The sequence below is a fragment of the Oncorhynchus masou genome, unplaced genomic scaffold (assembly GCF_036934945.1).
Source record: "Oncorhynchus masou masou isolate Uvic2021 unplaced genomic scaffold, UVic_Omas_1.1 unplaced_scaffold_2669, whole genome shotgun sequence".
NCBI lineage: Eukaryota > Metazoa > Chordata > Actinopteri > Salmoniformes > Salmonidae > Oncorhynchus > Oncorhynchus masou.
The window spans coordinates 30,362-55,512 of NW_027009104.1; the positions used below are offsets into that span (position 1 = coordinate 30,362).

A 25,151-nucleotide genomic window follows, 5' to 3' on the forward strand; every position below is an offset into this window, starting at 1 on the left:
ATTTACACAACAGTGGTAGGCCTGATCACCGACAACGATGAGACAGCCTATAGGGGAGGAGGTCAGAGACCTGAACGTGTGGTGCAAGGACAACAACCTCTCCCTCACCATGACAAAGGAGATCATTGTGGACTACAGGAAAAGGAGGGCCGAGCACGCCACCATTCTCATCGACAGGGCTTTAGTGAAGCAGGTTGAGAGCCAAGTTCCTTGGCGTCCACATCACCAACAAACTAACATGGTCCAAGCACACCAAGACAGTCGTGAAGGAGACTCAGGAGACTGAAAAGGTTTGGCATGTGTCCTCAGATCCTCAAAAGGTTTTACAGCTGCACCATCGAGAGCCTCCTGACTGGTTGCATCACCTCTTCTACGCTGCTGCTACTCTCTGTTATTATCTATGCATAGGCACTTTAATAACTCTACCTACATGTACATATTACCTCAATTACCTTGACACGGGTGCCCCCACATTGACTCTGTAACGGTACCCCCTGTATATAGCCCCGCTATTGTTATTTACTGCTGCTCTTTAATTATTTGTTATTCTTTTCAGCACCTGAAATGTATGTAATGTCAAGTCTTTTCAGTGTCATTTTGCTTACTGGGTAGCTCTTTGGTTGTGGGTGCCAAGATTACAACATACAGAACACACATCCCACTCTGTCTACCTCGCAGTGGTTTTCTGCAAGCGTGTCTTTCGCAGGCTCCTGATGAAGGCTAGGTAGTGATCTCTGTGTCTCTGTCTCTGCTGCTCCTCCTCCTCCGTGAAGGAAAAGTCAGGGTCCTCGAAGCGGTAACGCTCCACCCCCGTGAAGATGGTCCTGGGTGGAGGGAGAGGATATAAGCAGTTCATAAGAGTTCATAGGCAGAACATAGGGGCTACACAGGACTTTACAAAACATATGGGCTACATAGGACTTTACAGAACATAGGGGCTACATAGGTCTTTAGAGAACATAGGGGCTACATATGACTTTGCAGAACATAGGGGCTACATAAGACTGTACATAACATAGGGGCTACATAGGACATTAGAGAACATAGGGGCTACATAGGACTTTACAGAACATAGGCGCTACATATGACATTAGAGAACATAGGGGCTACATAGGACTTTACAGAACATAGGGGCTACATAGGACTTTACAGAACATAGGGGCTACATAGGACTTTACAGAACATAGGGGCTACATAGGGCTTTACAGAACATAGGGGCTACATAGGACTTTACAGAACATAGGGGCTACATAGGACTTTACACAACATAGGGGCTACATAGGACTTTACAGAACATAGGGGCTACATAGGACTTTACAGAACATAGGGGCTACATAGGACTTTACACAACATAGGGGCTACATAGGACTTTACAGAACATAGGGGCTACATAGGAACAGAACATAGGGGCTACATAGGAACAGAACATAGGGGCTACATAGGTCTTTACAAGAACACGGATGTAAATTGTAAACCAACTGCGCTGACTGCCCAGACATCTGGTCACTTTAATAATGCCACTTAATAATGTTTACATATCTTGCATTACTCATCTCATGTGTATATACTGTATCTTATACCATCTATTGCATCTTCCCTATGACACTCGGTTATCGCTCATCCATATATTTATATGTACATATTCTTATTCCATCCCTTTACTTAGAATTGTGTGTATTAGGTAGTTGTTGTGGAATTGTTAGAGTACTTGTTACATATTACTGCACTGTCGGAACTAGAAGCACAAGCATTTCACTACACTCGCATTAGAATTTGATTTGATCTGGCTAGTAGGTCCCTGCAAACCTGACTGCACTGATACTATTTCCATCATTACCATCATTACTATTAGTAGTACTGATACTATTTCCATCATTACTATTAGTAGTACTGATACTATTTCCATCAATACTATTAGTAGTACTGATACTATTTCCATCATTACTATTAGTAGTACTGATACTATTTCCATCATTACTATTAGTAGCACTGATACTATTTCCATCATTACTATTAGTAGTACTGATACTATTTCCATCATTACTATTAGTAGTACTGATACTATTTCCATCATTACTATTAGTAGAACTGATACTATTTCCATCAATACCATTGGTAGTACTGATACTATTTCCATCATTACTAGTAGTAGTACTGTAACTATTTCCATCATTACTATTAGTAGAACTGATACTATTTCCATCAATACTATTAGTAGCACTGATACTATTTCCATCATTACTATTAGTAGTACTGATACTATTTCCATCAATACTATTAGTAGTACTGATACTATTTCCATCATTACTATTAGTAGAAATGATACTATTTCCATCAATACTATTAGTAGCACTGATACTATTTCCATCATTACTATTAGTAGTACTGATACTATTTCCATCATTACTATTAGTAGTACTCATACTATTTCCATCATTACTATTAGTAGTACTGTAACTATTTCCATCATTACTATTAGTAGTACTGATACTATTTCCATCAATACTATTAGTAGTACTGATACTATTTCCATCAATACTATTAGTAGTACTGATACTATTTCCATCATTACTATTAGTAGCACTGATACTATTTCCATCAATACTATTAGTAGTACTGATACTATTTCCATCATTACTATTAGTAGTACTGATATGTCTCTGGAATAGGTCACAGGGTGCCATGGCAGATACTCTATAACCGCCAGTATAACTCAGATGACCTGTAGGTGGTGTCTGGAGAGGCAGGGCGGATGCTGCAGGCCCTGTCGTTGGGGAAGGCCAAAAGCTCTCGCCGGCTGGCGTCGGGACTCTGGTTCCTACGGTGGCTCTGGCTCTGACCGTGACTGTGGAGCCGGGTCTTGGCCGTGCTGAGGACAGCTGCCCGCACCAATCCCACACACCTGCCCAGCTCACTGAGGGCACCCGGGCAAACTGGCCTGTCTCATTGGTCACAGCCGGGGTGATGCCTGATACATCACAGACAAAACAATGACTGGGTCCAATGACAGGTTGAAGATAGAGTGCCAGACAATACTTTGAAGAACTAAACAGTATGGAAAGAGATCAGTGGACAGGGCAGTGAGGGGTTCAGTGTGAACTATACAGTATGGAAAGAGATCAGAGGACAGGGCAGTGAGGGGTTCAGTGTGAACTATACAGTATGGAAGGAGATCAGAGGACAGGGCAGTGAGGGGTTCAGTGTGAACTATACAGTATGGAAGGAGATCAGTGGACAGGGCAGTGAGGGGTTCAGTGTGAACTAAACAGTATGGAAAGAGATCAGTGGACAGGGCAAGGGTTCAGTGTGAACTATACAGTATGGAAAGAGATCAGAGGACAGGGCAGTGAGGGGTTCAGTGTGAACTATACAGCATGGAAAGGAGATCAGAGGACAGGGCAGTGAGGGGTTCAGTGTGAACTATACAGTATGGAAAGGAGATCAGAGGACAGGGCAGTGAGGGGTTCAGTGTGAACTATACAGTATGGGAAGGAGATCAGAGGACAGGGCAGTGAGGGGTTCAGTGTGAACTATACAGTATGGGAAGGAGATCAGTGGACAGGGCAGTGAGGGGTTCAGTGTGAACTATACAGTATGGGATCAGTGGACAGGGCAGTGAGGGGTTCAGTGTGCCGGCTGTGTGCAGGGGTGGTGTTGGGTCTCACCGGGGTTCAGCAAACGGCTGACAGGTGCAGGGTGATGGTGTGGAAGCTGCGGAGGCGGGCTTGACGGAGGAGGGCTCCAGGTGTACCACCTGACCCAGCACCTCCAGCACCTGTTTCACCTTGAACGTCCCCATCTGGTGGGGGCGAAGGACAGCACCACGTCCTGGACAAAAACACAGATCAATGATTCTGATCAGCTTTCTGTCAGACTCAGGGAGGATGTCGAGGATATTGATAATTCATCCTGTTCTGTTCCGTCAGAGAGGATGCTTGGAGGAGACTGGGGTGGTCTCCAAAATGGCTCCTATTTCCTATATAATGTACAACTTTAGGAACCAGACACTCTGTATAGTGGACTACTTTCCTCTGGCCAAAATAAGGAGCCATCTGAGCCTGGACCAGGGCTGTCTACCTGGCTCTGCCCTGGGGAGATGGTCCCACTAGGAGGGTCACTGATGAAGTTGACCATCTATCTACCTGGCTCTGCCCTGGGGAGATGGTTCCACTAGGAGGGTCACTGATGAAGTTGACCATCTATCTACCTGGCTCTGCCCTGGGGAGATGGTTCCACTAGGAGGGTCACTGATGAAGTTGACCATCTATCTACCAGCTCTGCCCTGGGGAGATGGTTCCACTAGGAGGGTCACTGATGAAGTTGACCATCTATCTACCTGGCTCTGCCCTGGGGAGATGGTTCCACTAGGAGGGTCACTGATGAAGTTGACCATCTATCTACCTGGCTCTGCCCTGGGGAGATGGTTCCACTAGGAGGGTCACTGATGAAGTTGACCATCTATCTACCTGGCTCTGTCCTGGGGAGATGGTCCCACTAGGAGGGTCACTGATGAAGTTGACCATCTATCTACCTGGCTCTGCCCTGGGGAGATGGTTCCACTAGGAGGGTCACTGATGAAGTTGGCCATCTATCTACCTGGCTCTGCCCTGGGGAGATGGTTCCACTAGGAGGGTCACTGATGAAGTTGACCATCTATCTACCTGGCTCTGCCCTGGGGAGATGGTTCCACTAGGAGGGTCACTGATGAAGTTGACCATCTATCTACCTGGCTCTGCCCTGGGAGATGGTTCCACTAGGAGGGTCACTGATGAAGTTGACCATCTATCTACCTGGCTCTGCCCTGGGGAGATGGTTCCACTAGGAGGGTCACTGATGAAGTTGACCATCTGTCTACCTGGCTCTGCCCTGGGAGATGGTTCCACTAGGGAGGGTCACTGATGAAGTTGACCATCTATCTACCTGGCTCTGCCCTGGGAGATGGTTCCACTAGGAGGGTCACTGATGAAGTTGACCATCTGTCTACCTGGCTCTGCCCTGGGGAGATGGTTCCACTAGGAGGGTCACTGATGAAGTTGACCATCTATCTACCTGGCTCTGTCCTGGGGAGATGGTCCCACTAGGAGGGTCACTGATGAAGTTGACCATCTATCTACCTGGCTCTGCCCTGGGGAGATGGTTCCACTAGGAGGGTCACTGATGAAGTTGGCCATCTATCTACCTGGCTCTGCCCTGGGGAGATGGTTCCACTAGGAGGGTCACTGATGAAGTTGACCATCTATCTACCTGGCTCTGCCCTGGGGAGATGGTTCCACTAGGAGGGTCACTGATGAAGTTGACCATCTATCTACCTGGCTCTGCCCTGGGGAGATGGTTCCACTAGGAGGGTCACTGATGAAGTTGACCATCTATCTACCTGGCTCTGTCCTGGGGAGATGGTCCCACTAGGAGGGTCACTGATGAAGTTGACCATATCTATCTGGGGAGACCTGGCTCTGTCCTGGGGAGATGGTCCCACTAGGAGGGTCACTGATGAAGTTGACCATCTATCTACCTGGCTCTGTCCTGGGGAGATGGTCCCACTAGGAGGGTCACTGATGAAGTTGACCATCTATCTACCTGGCTCTGCCCTGGGGAGATGGTTCCACTAGGAGGGTCACTGATGAAGTTGACCATCTATCTACCTGGCTCTGCCCTGGGGAGATGGTTCCACTAGGAGGGTCACTGATGAAGTTGACCATCTATCTACCTGGCTCTGCCCTGGGGAGATGGTTCCACTAGGAGGGTCACTGATGAAGTTGACCATCTATCTACCTGGCTCTGCCCTGGGGAGATGGTTCCACTAGGAGGGTCACTGATGAAGTTGACCATCTATCTACCTGGCTCTGCCCTGGGGAGATGGTTCCACTAGGAGGGTCACTGATGAAGTTGACCATCTATCTACCTGGCTCTGCCCTGGGGAGATGGTTCCACTAGGAGGGTCACTGATGAAGTTGACCATCTGTCTACCTGGCTCTGCCCTGGGGAGATGGTTCCACTAGGAGGGTCACTGATGAAGTTGGCCATCTATCTACCTGGCTCTGCCCTGGGGAGATGGTTCCACTAGGAGGGTCACTGATGAAGTTGACCATCTATCTACCTGGCTCTGCCCTGGGGAGATGGTTCCACTAGGAGGGTCACTGATGAAGTTGACCATCTATCTACCTGGCTCTGCCCTGGGGAGATGGTTCCACTAGGAGGGTCACTGATGAAGTTGACCATCTATCTACCTGGCTCTGCCCTGGGGAGATGGTTCCACTAGGAGGGTCACTGATGAAGTTGACCATCTATCTACCTGGCTCTGTCCTGGGGAGATGGTCCCACTAGGAGGGTCACTGATGAAGTTGACCATCTATCTACCTGGCTCTGCCCTGGGGAGATGGTTCCACTAGGAGGGTCACTGATGAAGTTGGCCATCTATCTACCTGGCTCTGCCCTGGGGAGATGGTTCCACTAGGAGGGTCACTGATGAAGTTGACCATCTATCTACCTGGCTCTGCCCTGGGGAGATGGTTCCACTAGGAGGGTCACTGATGAAGTTGACCATCTATCTACCTGGCTCTGCCCTGGGGAGATGGTTCCACTAGGAGGGTCACTGATGAAGTTGACCATCTATCTACCTGGCTCTGCCCTGGGGAGATGGTTCCACTAGGAGGGTCACTGATGAAGTTGACCATCTATCTACCTGGCTCTGCCCTGGGGAGATGGTTCCACTAGGAGGGTCACTGATGAAGATGGCCATCTATCTACCTGGTTCTGCCCTGGGGAGATGGTTCCACTAGGAGGGTCACTGATGAAGTTGACCATCTATCTACCTGGCTCTGCCCTGGGGAGATGGTTCCACTAGGAGGGTCACTGATGAAGTTGACCATCTATCTACCTGGCTCTGCCCTGGGGAGATGGTTCCACTAGGAGGGTCACTGATGAAGTTGACCATCTATCTACCTGGCTCTGCCCTGGGGAGATGGTTCCACTAGGAGGGTCACTGATGAAGTTGGCCATCTATCTACCTGGCTCTGCCCTGGGGAGATGGTTCCACTAGGAGGGTCACTGATGAAGTTGACCATCTATCTACCTGGCTCTGCCCTGGGGAGATGGTTCCACTAGGAGGGTCACTGACCATCTGTCTACCTGGCTCTGCCCTGGGGAGATGGTTCCACTAGGAGGGTCACTGATGAAGTTGGCCATCTGTCTACCTGGCTCTGCCCTGGGGAGATGGTTCCACTAGGAGGGTCACTGATGAAGTTGGCCATCTATCTACCTGGCTCTGCCCTGGGGAGATGGTACCACTAGGAGGGTCACTGATGAAGTTGACCATCTATCTACCTGGCTCTGCCCTGGGGAGATGGTTCCACTAGGAGGGTCACTGATGAAGTTGACCATCTATCTACCTGGCTCTGCCCTGGGGAGATGGTTCCACTAGGAGGGTCACTGATGAAGTTGACCATCTATCTACCTGGCTCTGCCCTGGGGAGATGGTTCCACTAGGAGGGTCACTGATGAAGTTGACCATCTATCTACCTGGCTCTGCCCTGGGGAGATGGTTCCACTAGGAGGGTCACTGATGAAGTTGACCATCTATCTACCTGGCTCTGCCCTGGGGAGATGGTTCCACTAGGAGGGTCACTGATGAAGTTGACCATCTATCTACCTGGCTCTGTCCTGGGAGATGGTCCCACTAGGAGGGTCACTGATGAAGTTGACCATCTATCTACCTGGCTCTGCCCTGGGGAGATGGTTCCACTAGGAGGGTCACTGATGAAGTTGGCCATCTATCTACCTGGCTCTGCCCTGGGGAGATGGTTCCACTAGGAGGGTCACTGATGAAGTTGACCATCTATCTACCTGGCTCTGCCCTGGGGAGATGGTTCCACTAGGAGGGTCACTGATGAAGTTGACCATCTATCTACCTGGCTCTGCCCTGGGGAGATGGTTCCACTAGGAGGGTCACTGATGAAGTTGACCATCTATCTACCTGGCTCTGCCCTGGGGAGATGGTTCCACTAGGAGGGTCACTGATGAAGTTGACCATCTATCTACCTGGCTCTGCCCTGGGGAGATGGTTCCACTAGGAGGGTCACTGATGAAGTTGGCCATCTATCTACCTGGCTCTGCCCTGGGGAGATGGTTCCACTAGGAGGGTCACTGATGAAGTTGACCATCTATCTACCTGGCTCTGCCCTGGGGAGATGGTTCCACTAGAGGGTCACTGATGAAGTTGACCATCTATCTACCTGGCTCTGCCCTGGGGAGATGGTTCCACTAGGAGGGTCACTGATGAAGTTGGCCATCTATCTACCTGGCTCTGCCCTGGGGAGATGGTTCCACTAGGAGGGTCACTGATGAAGTTGGCCATCTATCTACCTGGCTCTGCCCTGGGGAGATGGTTCCACTAGGAGGGTCACTGATGAAGTTGACCATCTATCTACCTGGCTCTGCCCTGGGGAGATGGTTCCACTAGAGGGTCACTGATGAAGTTGACCATCTATCTACCTGGCTCTGCCCTGGGGAGATGGTTCCACTAGGAGGGTCACTGATGAAGTTGACCATCTATCTACCTGGCTCTGTCCTGGGGAGATGGTTCCACTAGGAGGGTCACTGATGAAATTGGCCATCTTTCGGAACTTGAAGGTGACAGGGAGGTGAGGGGAGAGGTTGTGGAGCACACACAGGACGTCCACACGCTCTCCCATCAGGCACTGCTGGAAGCTGAAGCTGTGGCCGGGGCTGGGTACCAGGGAGACAGGGAGGGCTGAGCCAGTCACCGCCAGCTCCACACAGTAACCTGGGGATAGAGGCCAGGGCTTAGAGGTCAGGGGTCAAGTACAAGACAGTCCCAGATCAAGCACAACACTTCTGTTATAGCTGTTGTACACATGTCAGTCAGGACCCCTCACCAGAGAATGGCTTCAATTGTTGTTTATACTAATGCTATAATATACACTGTTAAATTGCAGCATGTTGTTCCTGCTATTGGTAAGGAACAGACTGAGGCTTGCTGTACCATTGTGGGGAGGTAGAGTGGAGTGCTGCTGGTGGTTGAAGCCATCTTTACTTCCCACCGTCTGAAACATGAGGTAGAGTGAGTAGTCTTGTTTACTGGCTGCTGCTGAGGCCCCACTGGTCTTCTGCTCCTCCCTGCTCCTTCTGAAGAACAGACCAACCGTTATATACTGCCTGTTATAATATCTTCATACACATTTATACCCCCACACAGGCACACACACAGGAGGGCTGGATACCTTCTGCTGACAGGACGGAAGCAGACCCACAGAGTGGTTCTGTCGTAGGGTCTCAGTCGTCCCTCGTTGGGCACGCAGGCGATCACAGTGGAGGGATCCACAGCGGTGGCCCTGTTACGAACACTCCTCTCTAGCAGCGCTGCGTCTGTACTCCTCTGGAGGTCAAAGCCCTGATGAAACACACACACACACAGAAACACAGAAACACACAGGCAGACACACACACAGGCAGACACACACAGACACAGAAACACACACAGACACACACACACACAGACAGACACACACACAGACAGACACACACACACAGACACACAAACACAGTTTAGTATAGTTGCACTTCAGTGTGAAATATGTCAAAAAAATGTATTTAACATTATTTTACCAGCTATATTGACTGAGAACACATTCTCATCTACAGCAACGACCTGAGGAATAGTTACAGGGGAGAGTGGGAGGGGAGGGGGGAGGAATGAGACAATTGTAAACTGGGGATGATTAGGTGGCCATGATGGTATGAAGACCAGATTGGGAATTTAGTCAGGACACCGGGGTTAACAACCCTACTTGTACAATAAGTGCCATGGGATCTTTAGTGACCACACAGAGTCAGGACACCCTTTTAAAGTCCCATCCGAAAGACAGCACCATACTACACAGGGCAATGTCCCCAATCACTGCCCTTGGGGCGTTGGGGCATTTTTTTTAGACCAGAGGAAAGGGTGCCTCCTACTTGCCCTCCAACACCACTTCCAGCAGCATCTGGTCTCCCATCCAGGGAATGTGTCTGTGTTTGAGTGTGTTGGTGCATGTGTGTGTCTGTGTTTTCTCTCTGTGTGTGTTGGTGCATGTGTGTGTCTGTGTTTTCTCTGTGTGTGTGTTGGTGCATGTGTGTGTGTCTGTGTTTTCTCTCTGTGTGTGTTGGTGCATGTGTGTGTCTGTGTTTTTCTCTGTGTGTGTTGGTGCATGTGTGTGTCTTCTCTCTGTGTGTGTTGGTGCATGTGTGTGTTTGTGTTTTCTCTCTGTGTGTGTTGGTGCATGTGTGTGTCTGTGTTTTCTCTCTGTGTGTGTTGGTGCATGTGTGTGTCTGTGTTTTCTCTCTGTGTGTGTTGGTGCATGTGTGTGTCTGTGTTTTCTCTCTGTGTGTGTTGGTTCATGTGTGTGTCTGTGTTTTCTCTCTGTGTGTGTTGGTTCATGTGTGTGTCTGTGTTTTCTCTCTGTGTGTGCGTACCATTTCTGTCCCTGGAGCATCGTCCTGCAGCACCACCATCCAGTCGCAGGCCTGTGGTCCATTGTTCACCAGAACCACCTTTTCCACCTGGGACGTCCCAAAGAAGACGGGTCCGAAGCGGAGGCAGGACAACCTCTCCCCCTCTAGGTCCTGGAGCTCCAGGCTCTGCTCCAAAACATCAGCCCTGATCTTCAGGACCACGTCCTGACTGTTCTGCAGCTTCACCCTGAGAGAAAGGGAAGGAGGGAGGGAGGAAACTCAATAAACACACACAAAATGCACAAACAAAGAACCATAAGTAACACTAAGCAGAATAAGGTGGAGCGTTTAAGATGATGTTCAAGAGTCTCTAGTTTCCTTACTGGGCCTCCTCTCTGACCCTCGTGGGTCTGTCAGTGCAGAGTTCCACCTTCAGCCACTGGGTTGCGCCAGACTGCAGGACGCCACTGCTGGGAGAGAGCCTGATGGACTGGTCTCCATCATACAGCACCTGAAAAGCTCCTTCAGCACGGCCAAGGGCATGAACAGCAATCAATTAATATAACAACAAGAAAGATACCATAAATAAATCATCTAGATTACTGCAAATGTCAACTAAAATCAATCAATGCAAGTTTACAGAAGTGGGTTCAATGGGAGAGGCAAAAGCATAATACCTGGAGCAGATCCCTGATTGGTCAATTCCACCTCTTTGCTGATCACCTGACTGTTTGCCATCACAGAGCGAAATCAGCGAGAGATTCCATGGTGAGAGAACACGCCGGGAGAACCTGCAGGAAAGCCCACATATAAGTAACCTTGGATGAGACCTGAAGATTGCATTAACCCGCTAATGCCTAGGCACATGTCTGTTGGAACCCGTGAAAGCAACTACATGAATGAGTGATGTCATAGCAGGTGTATATATGACTCTACTTACGCTAAGAGGGGGATCTCCATGGCTTTGTCTTCCAGGACAAGGAGCAGACGGTCACAGACATCCTCATCTTTCTCAGGCCTGAACTCTAGAGTGCCACTCAGGGACAATCCAGCAGCAATGGGGGTTTCTGTGTTTGTCACCCTGAATTTGAACAGCTGAGTGGTAGGACAAGGGGTTGATACAATTAAAGGAGAGGAGCAGGGCAGTATGCAGGGTGGAAGTAACAAAAGTGGAGAATAATGTATTGCATCAATCAAAATGCCTTTATAAGTTAGAATAGGACAAAAGCGCAATGAAAACTAAGCACACGTTACTCTGAACTTTACTAACGTATTACACACAAAGACAGCTGACAGGCAGCACTGCAGAAAAGGATTTCACCTTTGATGTGGGTTCAAGCAGTCTCATTCTTTTCGAGGTAATTCCAATGTTGGTCACCGTGACAGTGGTCTTGTAAACCTTCCCTGCTTTTACGTCGGTAAACTCAACAACCGGGGATTAATTCTAACATAATTCGTTGTCATATTGTTATAGCTAAAGTTGAGAGACTTATAGCAAAATTCGACGGCTTATCCCAGTTCAGGTTTTGGTCCTAAATTATCAATGAAATAGGCTTCCTTTTCTGCACTAGTAATGTTTCAATGTATAAAGTTAACCACATACCGATACAGTGTGGCGTTCGTGGTTACCATGGCAACAATACGTAAGAACAGTGTCAAAGATACTTGTTTTCTACGGACAACATTCAGACGGATCTATTTCCGGTCCTTCCTTTTCAACAGTTCCCCACCAAAGTGAGTTTGGATGATTGATAATCCTCGTACAATCTACCTCCATCCTGCAGTATTTATGCATAAAATACATATTTTCATTGTCCAAATCCAAAGTTGTGTACCACATTGTCAATCGGATTTGAGTTTGTGATGCATTGTGCATTCATTTAGTTAACAAAAAGTCAGAACTTTAGTTACCGTGCACACCACAGGCTACGTAACATGCTAGCTGGCTAGCTACCAGACATAACATATACTTTTGCCAGCTAACTACAGGCAGTCCAATTAATGGTTACATTTAGCCATTTTCATGAGCCATTTTTGTTTCGGTGGAGCAGGGATGTTTTCCTGTTTTGGACGTTAGTGTACCTGGCTAGCTAGCTAACGTTAACCTAGCAGTTCTGGCGCTTTACTTTGTATGGGACAATCTTAACTTGAATCATCCCGGTTTGTCTTTTCAGATGTCTCCTACCAAGAAGGGAGAGAAGAAGAAGGGGCGTTCAGCCATCAATGAGGTGGTGACCAGAGAATACACCGTCAACATCCACAAGCGCATCCATGGAGTGTAAGTACTGTGGTGCAAATGGACAAATTCACCAACAGGTCAAAGTTGGCTCAGCGTCCTCAAAACACTTTGTCATTTGCACCTCGTTTTTCATCAGTACCAGAGGATATGGTCTGGTGTGACATCATATGGGAGTATTTACATCACAGAGCATGGCTCTTGACAAATCTGCTGTTCCTCTAAATTGGCAGGTGTCCCTCTAGATGTAGGCTAGTTTTTGTTAGTCCCCTCTGGCTGGTCTTGATCAGAACGTTCCTTCTCTCTACAGGAGCTTCAAGAGGAGAGCTCCTCGCGCTCTCAAAGAGATCCGCAAGTTAGCCATGAAGGAGATGGGAACTCCTGATGTACGCATCGACACCCGCCTGAACAAGGCTGTGTGGACCAAAGGCGTCAAGTAAGGACTAACGAGACACCTGTTTAAGATTGATCGGGTGTATTCATTAGTGCACACTGTAGCAGAATGTTTTGCAACAGTAAACATGGGGTTTCTATTGGACAAGTTCAGAGGTTTCTCCCCATTTCTGCTGTTTGCTTCCATTTGGTGTCTAGTGAATACACCCCTGTTATCATATGAATCAGGTATTACTGTACTCGTGTTTCCCAAACCACATTAAGTTGGTTAAACAATCACTAAGCCCGTTAGTTGAATCTGGTTTGGTAACAGCTCTTTCTCTGCCCATACAACCACTTTATGGTTGTTGACACAAATAGCACTACAAATTTAGTTGCACAAGCATGTTTTCATTCTGCTTAGTACTAATGTTCACCTGTGTTATGTACAGGAATGTGCCATACAGGATGAGGGTACGATTGTCCAGGAAGCGCAATGAGGATGAAGACTCCCCAAACAAACTGTACACACTGGCACGTATGTCCCTGTCACAACATACAAAGGTGAGGCATAGTCAATACCTAATGTGCCTTCATAAGTTTGCTGGAGTGTAATTTATTGTGCTGAAACGTCAACGATAGTCTCAGTTACTGTATATCCCTGTTCTGTTCTTTATTTTTCTAATAGCAAATACACCAATATGAAAGATGTAGTTTTATCATCTTTTCTGTCCTAGGATGATGAAGACACAGATTTTTATTGTCACGCTCTGTTGCTAAAACCTTTTTCTTTCCTTTGTCAACAGGTCTACAGACGGTCAATGTTGATGAGAATTAGATCTGTCTCCACGCTTGTAGAATAAATGTATAGAAGGAGTTTTGTCTGATGTCTTTATTATACACCACAACACTACAACACCACCACAACACTACAACACCACAACACCACATCACTTCAACAGGTCCCCAACTTGTGGCCCACTGGTTTTATTGCCCCCCCCCAGTTTTCTGAACAGAATAATATTTTTGTTAGGTGGAAAGTCCATGTAAGTGATTTTAATTTCACATCTGTTCCCAAGTATTCCCGCATAATAGAGAGATACGTGATCGTATAGAAATGTAAGCCAGGTTGGAAGTGATTTGTGTTAGTCAAACATCTGTCTGGGCTTCTTGCAGTCAATTTGCAGTCTACAAATGATTAGTAATCCTATGTTCCATCTAGTTGATGATCCCTGCACTCCCTCCCTAAACAATGGTCCAGAGGCTGAATCTGCATGTTGATGATCCCTGCACTACCAAGGAGATGAGCTGTTATGAATACAGGCCTACTTGAAGTGTGTCTGTGACTTGCACATGTCTGAATCAGTTGATGATCCCTGCACTACCAAGGAGATGAGACTGAATGCATGTCTGAATCTAGTTGATGATCCCTGCACTACCAAGGAGATGAGCTGTTATGAATACAGGCCTACTTGAAGTGTGTCTGTGACTTGCATGTCTGAATCTAGTTGATGATCCCTGCACTACCAAGGAGATGAGCTGTTATGAATACAGGCCTACTTGAAGTGTGTCTGTGACTTGCATGTCTGAATGAGGTTGGATGCCTAAATGTAACTATTCATGACATTATAAACTCACAGACACCTCACACTTCTCCCTTCCTTTTCTATTGACTCAAGCTACTGCCTTTTTCAACTTCCTCAAACGCCTTATCCTCTGTGGAAGACAATTGTCCAAAAACTGCCAGAACCAATACATATATATTTATTAGGTTCTTTGAGATTGTCATTGCGATGATAAGCACTATATATAATAAATATTATTAGATGTGATTGAATCCCTATCCATTGACCAGTCATCTGTGTTAGCCAATATAGTCTCTTGAGGGTTTACCCATAATTTCAAAAATGCTTGAATCCTGATCCCAGTGCCTATAGCCAGCTGGAGAGTTGCATTTGAGTGCAAATTTCAGACACTCATCTTGTCTCTGCCACAACAGTTTTATGCTCTATTCTGATGTAACATGGGGAGATTTTTTTTAATGATGTGACGAGTGTCTGAAATTTACACTCAATTTCTCCAGCTGGCTGCCACAGGGTGTTGTGGTCTGCCCTCCAGGACACCTACAGCACCCAATGTCACAGGAAGGGCATAAAGATCATCAAGGACCTCAACCACCTGAGCCACTGCCTGTTCTTCCTGCTATAATCCAGAAGGCGAGGTCAGTACAGGTGCATCAAAGCTGGGACGGAGAGACTGAAAAACAGCTTCTATCTCAAGGCCATCAGACTGTTAAATAGCCACCACTAGATGACCTCCACCCAGTACTCTCCCCTGATCTTAGTCACTGTCTCTAGCCAGCTACCACCCAGTACTCTCCCCTGATCTTAGTCACTGTCTCTAGCCAGCTACCACCCAGTACTCTCCCCTGATCTTAGTCACTGTCTCTAGCCAGCTACCACCCAGTACTCTCCCCTGATCTTAGTCACTGTCTCTAGCCAGCTACCACCCAGTACTCTCCCCTGATCTTAGTCACTGTCTCTAGCCGGCTACCACCCAGTTCTGTCCCCTGATCTTAGTCACTGTCTCTAGCCAGCTACCACAGTACTCTCCTACCACCCAGTACTCTCCCTGATCTTAGTCACTGTCTCTAGCCGGCTGACCACCCAGTACTCTCCCCTGATCTTAGTCACTGTCTCTAGCCGGCTGATCTTAGTCACCCAGTACTCTCCCTGATCTTAGTCACTGTCTCTAGCCGGCTACCACCAGTACTCTCCCCCTTATCTTAGTCACTGTCTCTAGCCGGCTACCACCCAGTACTCTCCCCTGATCTTAGTCACTGTCTCTAGCCAGCTACCACCCAGTACTCTACCCTGATCTTAGTCACTGTCTCTAGCCGGCTACCACCCAGTACTCTCCCCTGATCTTAGTCACTGTCTCTAGCCGGCTACCACCCAGTACTCTCCTGATCTTAGTCACTGTCTCTAGCCGGCTACCACCCAGTACTCTCCCCTGATCTTAGTCACTGTCTCTAGCCGGCTACCACCCAGTACTCTCCCTGATCTTAGTCACTGTCTCTAGCCGGCTACCACCCAGTACTCTCTACCCTGATCTTAGTCACTGTCTCTAGCCGGCTACCACCCAGTACTCTCCCTGATCTTAGTCACTGTCTCTACCCCTGATCTTAGTCACTGTCTCTACCACCCAGTACTCTACCCTGATCTTAGTCTGATTGTCTCTAGCCGGCTACCACCCAGTACTCTCCCTGATCTTAGTCACTGTCTCTAGCCAGCTACCACCCAGTACTCTCCCCTGATCTTAGTCACTGTCTCTAGCCGGCTACCACCCAGTTACTCAATCCTGCATGGAATCATAGGTCACTTTAATTTTGTTTACATACTGTTTTACTCATTTTATATGTATATACTTACTGTATTATAGTCAATGCCACTGACATTGCTTGTCCTAATATTGATGTATTTCTTAATTCCATTCAATGACTTTTAGATGTGTGTGTATTGTTGTGAATTGTTAGATACTACTACACTGTTGGAGCTAAGAACACAAGCATTTCACTACAACCGCAATAACATCTGCTAAATATGTGTATTGCGACCAATACAATTTCATTTGATTTAACCTCCCTGTTGTCCAAACACACATGACCAGCAGCATGGTGTGACTGGGGCGAATAGTCAATGTTGCATTGTGTGCCATATGAAGCCATGTATGATGGTAGCCCATAGCCTAAGCTAATTTTATATTTGTGAGCATATGCACAACTTTTTGTGTAGAGTTTTTTTATTTTTTAAATACAGGAGCATATGATGTCACTGGCCAGTTGCATAGCTAGTTCTCAGGGTAGTCTTGTCCAGTCTTATGTTGTGCAGTGTAAACATTTGAACGCTAGAGGGCGAAATTGGTCTGTGTTATGCATCAACAACATGGATAACGGGACAGGTACGCGAACATCACAAGAAACGTTACTATTGCATTAGTTGCAATTACACAGCAGGTAAGACATCACATTTTGGTTGTACAATGGGAAACTAGCTATCAGATAACTTTCTGATCAAGTCAAACGTACTCAGGAGCAGGCCTTGCTTTCTACACTATTCGGAATGGTCAGAATTATGGCTAGCTAGCAAACAGCAACAAGCTAACAGTAGCTAACTGAAGTTAGCCAGCTAGCTGAGCTAAATTGATCTCGCCCTATCTTTCAGTAGGGACAGTTGTTTTGACCACGCCTATAGTTAGTTGGTGATTTGCATAAATGGTCATGTAGTTTTACAGCCTGCTGAGAGAAATGGTAGCTTATGGATGCTAAGCTAGCTAGGTAGCCTGCTAAGTAACTAGTCTCTCCTCACTGTCCCTGTGCCACTCCTCTGCCGGTGGAGCGCCCGTCTGAGTCCAAAGATTATGACAACTAGCTAACGTTAGTTAGTCCAAATATTATAGTAAGGTTTCCCCCTTTCATCTGTGCAGAGTCTGACGAGAAAGACTACCTGCTATTGTTAAACAGCTGTTTCTGCAGGTACCGTCGCTACTTCGATGGCCCACGGGTGATGCAAATAACGATGCGGCACCACTGGCTGCTCGTCGGGGCTTGCGGCTGGGTGTTGCTCATCCTCGTGTTTGCCAACAAGTTTATCAATTTTAACGCCAGAACCACGGATGGTAAGTTATCAGACTGAAACCTGATTGTTGTTTCTCATCAATACTAGCTATCTATACCTTTCAGTAATTGTTCAGCTAGTTGTAGCTATAGTTACAGAACAGCTATGCTGTTAGAATTAAATGTCTAGTCTATCCCCTTGGAATTGTCTTGTGATCTCTTAGTGTTTTGTGTTTCAGACTATGGGAGAAGACTGAGATGCAGAGTTGGACTCAACCAGGAGTTAAGACCATCAAATCACTGCCAGCTCAGAAATCAGACAGAAGAGCTCCCAAGTCATCAAACCTGGTAGGAGTTTTGTTTGCGTGTGTTAAGCCCTTGAAACAGAATCATCAGTTACTTGAAATGTGTGTGTGTGTGTGTGTGTGTGTGTGTGTGTGTGTGTGTGTGTGTGTGTGTGTGTGTGTGTGTGTCAGTCCTCAGTAGGCCTCCATGTCCCAGCCCAACAGACTGGAACACTGTGGAGGACGAGGCGGCGGGAGCTGCTGTCAGCCGTGTGTAGAACGACTCCCTCAAGAACCTCACTCACCTCAATCAACAAGTTTGTCTTGGACCGCATCTTTGTGTGCGGCAAGCACAAGATCCTCTTCTGCCAGACCCCCAAAGTGGGCAACACTCAATGGAAGAAGGTCCTCATCGTTCTCAATGGTGAGTGAGGGAGGACGGTAGGGAGAGAGTCAGTGAGGGGAGGACGGTAGGGAGAGAGTCAGTGAGGGAGAATGGTAGTGAGGGAACGGTAGGGAGAGAGTCAGTGAGGGAGAACGGTAGGGAGAGAGTCAGTGAGGGAGAACGGTAGTGAGGGAGAACAGGGAGAGAGTCAGTGAGGGAGGACGGTAAGGGAGAGAGTCAGTGAGGGAGGAGACGGTAGGGAAAGTCAGTGAGGGGAGGACGGTAAGGGAGAGAGTCAGTGAGGGAGGACGGTGAGAGGGAGAGAGTCAGTGAGGGAAGTAGTGAGGGGAGGGCGGTAGGGAGAGAGAGTCAGTGAGGGAGGGAGGAGTGAGGGAGTCAGTGAGGAGGGAGGGACGGTAGGGAGAGTCAGTGAGGGAGGAGGACGGTAGGGGAGAGTCAGTGAGGGAGGGAGGACGGTAAGGGAGAGTCCCAGTCAGTGAGGGAGGGAGGACGGTAAGGGAGAGAGTCAGTGAGGGGAGGAGGACGGAGGGAGGGAGGGTCAGTGAGGGAGGGAGGGACGGTAAGGGGAAAGTCAGTGAGGGAGGGAGGACGGTGAGGGAGGGACGGTAAGGGGAGGGAGGGGACGGTAAGGGAGGTACGGTAGAGGGAGTCAGTGAGGGAGAGTGACGGTGGGTCAGTGTGGGAGGGAGTGAGAGAGGAAGGAAGGAAGACAGTGACGTGATGATGATGAGTAAAAGTTGACTCAAAACGTAAGCTTATCTGTCTGTAAATTGTAGTGATGTAGTAGCCTCGATCCCAGTGAAGGACGAAAAATAGTGTTCTTCTCTCCTTTTGCCCCTCAGGAGAGTTCTCCACTGTGGAGGAGATACCAGAGAACCTGGTTCATGACCATGAGAAGAACGGACTGCCCCCGCCTCTCCTCTCTGACGGAGAAAAGAAATCACTAAAAGGTTAAGGCCCTGTTTCAATACTTCAAATGCATCCTACCTTCCTTCCTTCCTTGAAGTAATCACAGATCTGACTTAGTTAGATTGGTTAAAGTAATAAGATGGTAATGTAGGCTACCATCACTTACACCTACCCAATCACTTGCTATCTTAAGATTAATGCACTAATTGTATGTCGGTCTGGATAAGAATGCTAAATGACTCAAATGTTATAGAGCTGTGCTTAACGTTAAGTTTTGCGAAACACCTTTACTGACTTGTTTGGCCCTGCCCTGTATTCCATTGGTGCTCTGATTGTATGGGACTGTGCTTTTGTTTTCTCTCACCAGGTTAGCCACATACTTCAAGTTCTTCATCGTCAGAGACCCGTTCGGCGCCTCATCTCCGCCTTCAAGGACAAGTTTGTGAAGAACCCGCGCCGAGCCCTGGTACAAGCACGACATCGCTCCCGCCATCATCCGCAAGTACCGTAAAGTCACCGTGACAACGGCGACACCAGGCGACTCGGGCCTGCGCTTCCGAGACTTCATCCGTTACCTGGGCGATGAGCCCGGCGGCGCCCGCATGGACCGTCAGTTTGGGGAGCATGTTATCCACTGGGTGGCGTACACGAACTCTGCGCCCCCTGTGACATCACGTACAGCGTCGTGGGCACCACGAAACTCTAGAACGCGATACCCCCTACATCCTGAAAGCTGCCGGGATCGAGCGCCTGGTATCGTACCCACCATCCCCAGGGATCACCCGTTACAACCGGACCAAGGTGGAGCGCTACTTCTCAGGCATCAGCAAGCGGGACGTCAGGCGGCTTTATGGCCCGGTACCAAGGAGACTTCAGCCTCTTCGGCTACCCGAGCCCGGACTTCCTGCTAAACTGAATAGCTGACGACAATAAAGAAAGACTGTTTTGCAACAATAATATGTCTCTCTAATCTAACATGCATCTTAATCAGTGTGTGGTTTACTGAAGAGGTAGGGGGAGGGTGTAGCTAGCTAGCCGCCTAGCCTGGCTGCTCTAACTAGGAGCCATAGTAGAGACTAGTGATCCCCACCATCCGGGTTCAAGCCAGGGAGGGATGGAGACTACAGGTTGGTCTGATCTAACGTGCTGATCTGCTGTAGGATGGTCGTCACTCCTCTACCTGGCTGACAGTAATTCCTGTCTCGACCTAGCAACACTTCCTGCCTCTGCCTAGCAACTGTCACCATGGGCGATGACTGTACTACATGCCTCTACTTCCTGGTAGCCGTCACCATGGTGGCCATGAATGGCACGAGGACCGAGGTGATGGAGAGTTACTCACTATGGTCATGGTTAATGGCTGTATTCGCCATACGACCAATGAATTAAGTGCCACATTTGAATGTTATTTAACAAAGCTTTTGTATTGTGACTTTATTTAAACCAGAGATTACTGTTACATACTGTGCTAAATTGTACCACCCTCTGCACTACTTCCACACAAAGCAGGTCTGCATTATGAACTAACACTGAAGTGGGTCTGGGAGACAGTAGCCTGGTTAAACCAGACTGAATGCTGAGCACACCATTGAAACGTAGCAGAATCAGTTTGAATGCAAGGTTATAGAGATGGTAGTGAAACACTAACCAGTTAACTATATCAGAGCCCCAGCTCTCTTCCCTCCAGTCTAACCGCTCATACAGAGTAGAGCAACTCCATCTAGCTTCAAGACTCAGCACCTATATAAATGGTGTGATTCTGTGACCTCAAAGGTTGACAAGTGCTGAGTGGGAGGAGTCAGTGTCTGCAATGCCTGTGTTCAGGTGACAGGGGAAGGTTCACTGTGGCGTAACTCCTGCTGATTGGCTGAAGCTACTACAGTGGATAATACTATGCCTGTATTATGCCATGGTGTACGGTCCCTGGGTCTTACCTCATGTTCCCATCCAGTACAGTAGACAGACAGACAGATATATAGATGTCCTTCAGGGTTAACCAGTTAAATTCAGCCCAGACACATAATATGGGATCATGGCAATATGGATTGGAGGCATACAGCCAAGCCTCTTCTATTCTAATACTTATGTCAAAGAAGGTGGATGAGCAGAAGATATCTTACTCAGGCTGTTTACGTTCTACCTATTAAGGGGTGGCTCTCCCGTAGACACCATTGCGATAGCAGCTGTGTCTGGTCTACTTAGTTCATTGACTGTATATAAACCATAAATTGAGGGAGTGGGATGCCTCGCTTCCTCTTCCGTCCTGTTTGCCACCTGTAAGGGCAGTACATTAGACTACATTGGCACTGTACCTGGGAGAAGGAAAAAATGGTTTCACTTTCTCATCCTCAGAACTGTTATTTCACAATTGAATTCCATGAATTGTCTTATTCTTCATCCTAAACCACGACGCCGTCAATGAGCGTCCATGAAGAAGTGGTGACAGTTTCCTGTTGACCTTTTGAATCAACCAATGTTTGGTATGGTCAGTCACATGGTATTGACAGAGCTAGGTGGACAGGTGATGGTTACTGAGTAATAAGGTTTCATGTAAAATATAAAACTGGTCTTTTTCATTCTTCTCTGTACCACAACACATGTATGATGCTTTCAGTTATTTTCTCTTTACATGTGAGGTCAGTTAAACCCTGCAGTAGACCTGATGTTCTCATCCTAGCAGTAGACCTACCACCACAATTCATTCAATTACACTAGGGTTGGGCAATCTGGGCAAAATATTATCGCAAGATATTTTCTTTTTTAATGATTTTTTTTAATAATAAAAGTTCCAAATGTGCTTTTTATGGTAGTGAGTGATCCTAGAGTGGCAACACATAGATACTGAGTGATTTCAATGAGTCTTTCTGCATTCTGTTTTATACCGTTCCTTCAACCCCCCAAAGTCAGAATTTTCATCGAATTTCTGCATTTGAGATCATTTCTACACTGCCCGTAGGGCTTCACGATATGGGCAAGCAATATGGCCCTTACTTTTAGCCAAATGTTGCAATTTGACTTGCATTTAGAGCATAACACTTAACTGTTGGAATCATGGAAATAGAATGTCTATTCTAGTTATATAATAGTGGGCACTTTTAATAGTGTTTGACATGACAACGAATGAAAATGCCAGGAGGAGTTATTGTGACAGTGTAGGAACTAAAGTGTTGATGATAGGTGTTTCCTAGGGGGCCCTTTAATCTTTGGCTACATTGTGTTCTCTCTTAGCTACATGAAATCTCTAACATGTTCTTGCTTTGCGTTTACCTCTAATTTAGAAAATGCTGTTGCACAAACATGCTGATTTAGGTCTACACCATCACTGGTATCAGGTTGATAAGCTAATTACGCTTGCTCTTACTAGGACATTTATTAGCTAGGATTAAGCATTAGGGCTAACAAGATTTAGGAACAACTTGTTAAGAAGACAAACTAGCTGTTTGCAGATGTAAAAAAAACAAGCTAATAGTGTAATTATAGAATGATAGTAGATTTATATTAAGACACAAAGTGACAAACTGCATTGTTGTCATCAGCATTGTTGCATGTGCTTCATAGACCATGCAGACTAAACGCAAGTGTCTCGTGGTCGAGGAAAACAAATGCTCTCCTTGAGTGAAAGGACCTGGAGCCAGGGCGAGGTCTGTGTGGAAAGCCGCATGGGGAGAGAAGACTCAAGTAGTGAACTATAAAAATGGACGTTACACACTACGTATCTCATTTAACAAACCATGCATTCAAATACCGGTATAGAAGGTAAAATAAAAACCCAAACCGGTCCATGCATCAACATCGGTATATCGCAAAAACGGTATACCGCCCAGCCCTAATTACACCCACCACCAGAATCCATTCAATTAGACCTACCACCACAATTCATGTAATCTTTCAACCTGCCAACAGAATACATTAAGACAATTCAACACTTCTACACAGAGTCATCATAGTTTTAAGAGTCAAATCCATCTCCTGATGGGATTATGTTCAGGCCAGCCAGGGTCCTGTCGGTAAGAGTCTAGAATGGAGTGTTGTTACTACACAGCAGTCTGAGGGTGTTGGCTGAGTTTAACCCAGAGGTCCTAGCAAAGTAGGCCATTGCCAAAGTTTCGAGTGACCTCAAGAGACATGTATTCATGTCGGGGTGGAGTAGCCTAGGCAGTACAGTAAACATTCATACAAGTCACTCAGAGATTTGGTGCGTTTGGCCAGGGTTGCATCCCAAATTACACCCTGTACAGCGCACTACTTTTGACCCGAGCCCTATGGGCCAGGTCAGAAGAAGTGCACTACATAGGGAATAGGGTGCCATCGGGGGATGTAGTCAATGTCTCTTGAACAATACACAAATGACATCAAGCAGCACATGGCACTGAGACTGAACTCCATACAAAGCAAGGATAAGAGCCATTACAAATGAACAACTAACCACTTTAATGCAGTCTTAAAAACCAATGCACAACAAAAGAAACAAAAAACATAAATCACCGTCATTACGAAAGGAGACTTATCACCTGCGGCAACAAATACCCAATCGCACAAAAACAACAACTGTGTTATTCGGGAAAATGCATGTCTTTCCTGTAGCATTGTCATTTCTAGTTCAAGGTACAGTACGTGTACAAGGCCTCTATCAATCACTCCATAGGCTAGTATCTCCAATAGTCTCTATGGTAGAAGCAGTACAGTACTTGTGGATCAGATCAGTCTTCCTGTGTAGCACTGCTGACTGACAAGAGTTTCAGCGTTTTGTTAGATTTTTCCTTGTGATTAAAAAAAGCTATAGCAGGGGGGCGGGTTTTAGCGTTAGGGGGCGGGGTTTAGAGTTAGGGGGCGGGGACTCAGAGCTGGCTTAGTAGTCAGAGCTGATTCAATTTCTGATCACAGATCAGTTTCATCATGCAGCGTTTGTTTTTACCCATAAGCTCCGCACGCTCTCAGGAGACACACATCTCGGGGGGCTGTGGTGTACTGGGCTTGGCTACCGGTGAAGCTACCGGTACTAGCCCCGGTGGCCCCTTGTCGGCCTTCTCTGGGCCTGCTGGGGGCCCCAACAGGGGCTGGTTGCTTCTGGCGGCGGCTACAGTCTTCTTGAAGAGACGCATGCTGAGTTGGAAGAGCTCACTGTCCACCACAGGAACACTGGGGTACATCTGCTTGGCCAGGCCCTGGAGAGAGAAAGAGTTAGCTTACTATACAGCGATAGGCAGTGTGTGTCAAAATATTGCTCCATCTATTATAATATACTATCTACATATTCCCAGTCCATTCCTCCATATATCCTACAGTAGAGGGCCATCTCAGTCCAATTGGTATATGGTCTAGAATAGTCTATGGTTCTGGGTACAAGTACATTTTCTTGGAGCACTCACCTTTTCGTTCTTGAGGAGCTGCCGTCTGATGGCCATGTCCCTGCGGGCACAGAGGGCCTTACAGCAGGGGCCCAGGTTCCTCAGCAGACCTGCCCTCTCTATCCTCCTGCTCAGAGCTGCCTTGTTCAGAGCACCCAGGTCGTGCTCAAACAGCTTGTCAGCATCTGGAGGAATGGACGAGAGAGCTGGGTTAGGACTCACTGCATGTTTCCAGTGATGAATGGAAGCAACGTACAAAAGATGTTTCTATTGCCGCTGCTTGAGTACTTTATGATATGCTAGCACCACACTGACTGCTTAGTACTTTATGATATGCTAGCACCACACTGACTGCTTAGTACTTTATGATATGCTAGCACCACACTGACTGCTTAGTGCTTTATGATATGCTAGCACCACACTGACTGCTTAGTGCTTTATCATATGCTAGCACCACACTGACTGCTTAGTGCTTTATGATATGCTAGCACCACACTGACTGCTTAGTGCTTTATCATATGCTAGCACCACA

The 25,151-nt window shown here is 47.2% G+C and overlaps 1 protein-coding gene and 3 pseudogenes across 1 annotated transcript; 2 read left to right on the forward strand and 2 right to left on the reverse strand.

Moving 5' to 3' along the window:
• Window positions 1-11,878, reverse strand: part of LOC135533800 (cilia- and flagella-associated protein 47-like) — a 41,962-nt pseudogene extending 30,084 nt beyond the window's left edge.
• Window positions 11,879-12,145: 267 nt separating this feature from the next.
• On the forward strand, window positions 12,146-13,900 carry LOC135533802 (large ribosomal subunit protein eL31-like; annotated as a pseudogene).
• Window positions 13,901-16,967: 3,067 nt separating this feature from the next.
• On the forward strand, window positions 16,968-20,187 carry LOC135533801 (carbohydrate sulfotransferase 10-like; annotated as a pseudogene).
• Window positions 20,188-23,992: 3,805 nt separating this feature from the next.
• LOC135533803 (zinc finger CCCH domain-containing protein 13-like) lies at window positions 23,993-24,840 on the reverse strand (the record flags this gene model as incomplete). The annotated part of the gene is made up of 2 exons (XM_064961028.1): window positions 23,993-24,436; window positions 24,641-24,840. Coding segments are annotated over 2 exons (431 nt in total), but the record flags the coding sequence as incomplete, so codon positions are not given.
• Between the last annotated feature and the right edge of the window lie 311 nt (window positions 24,841-25,151).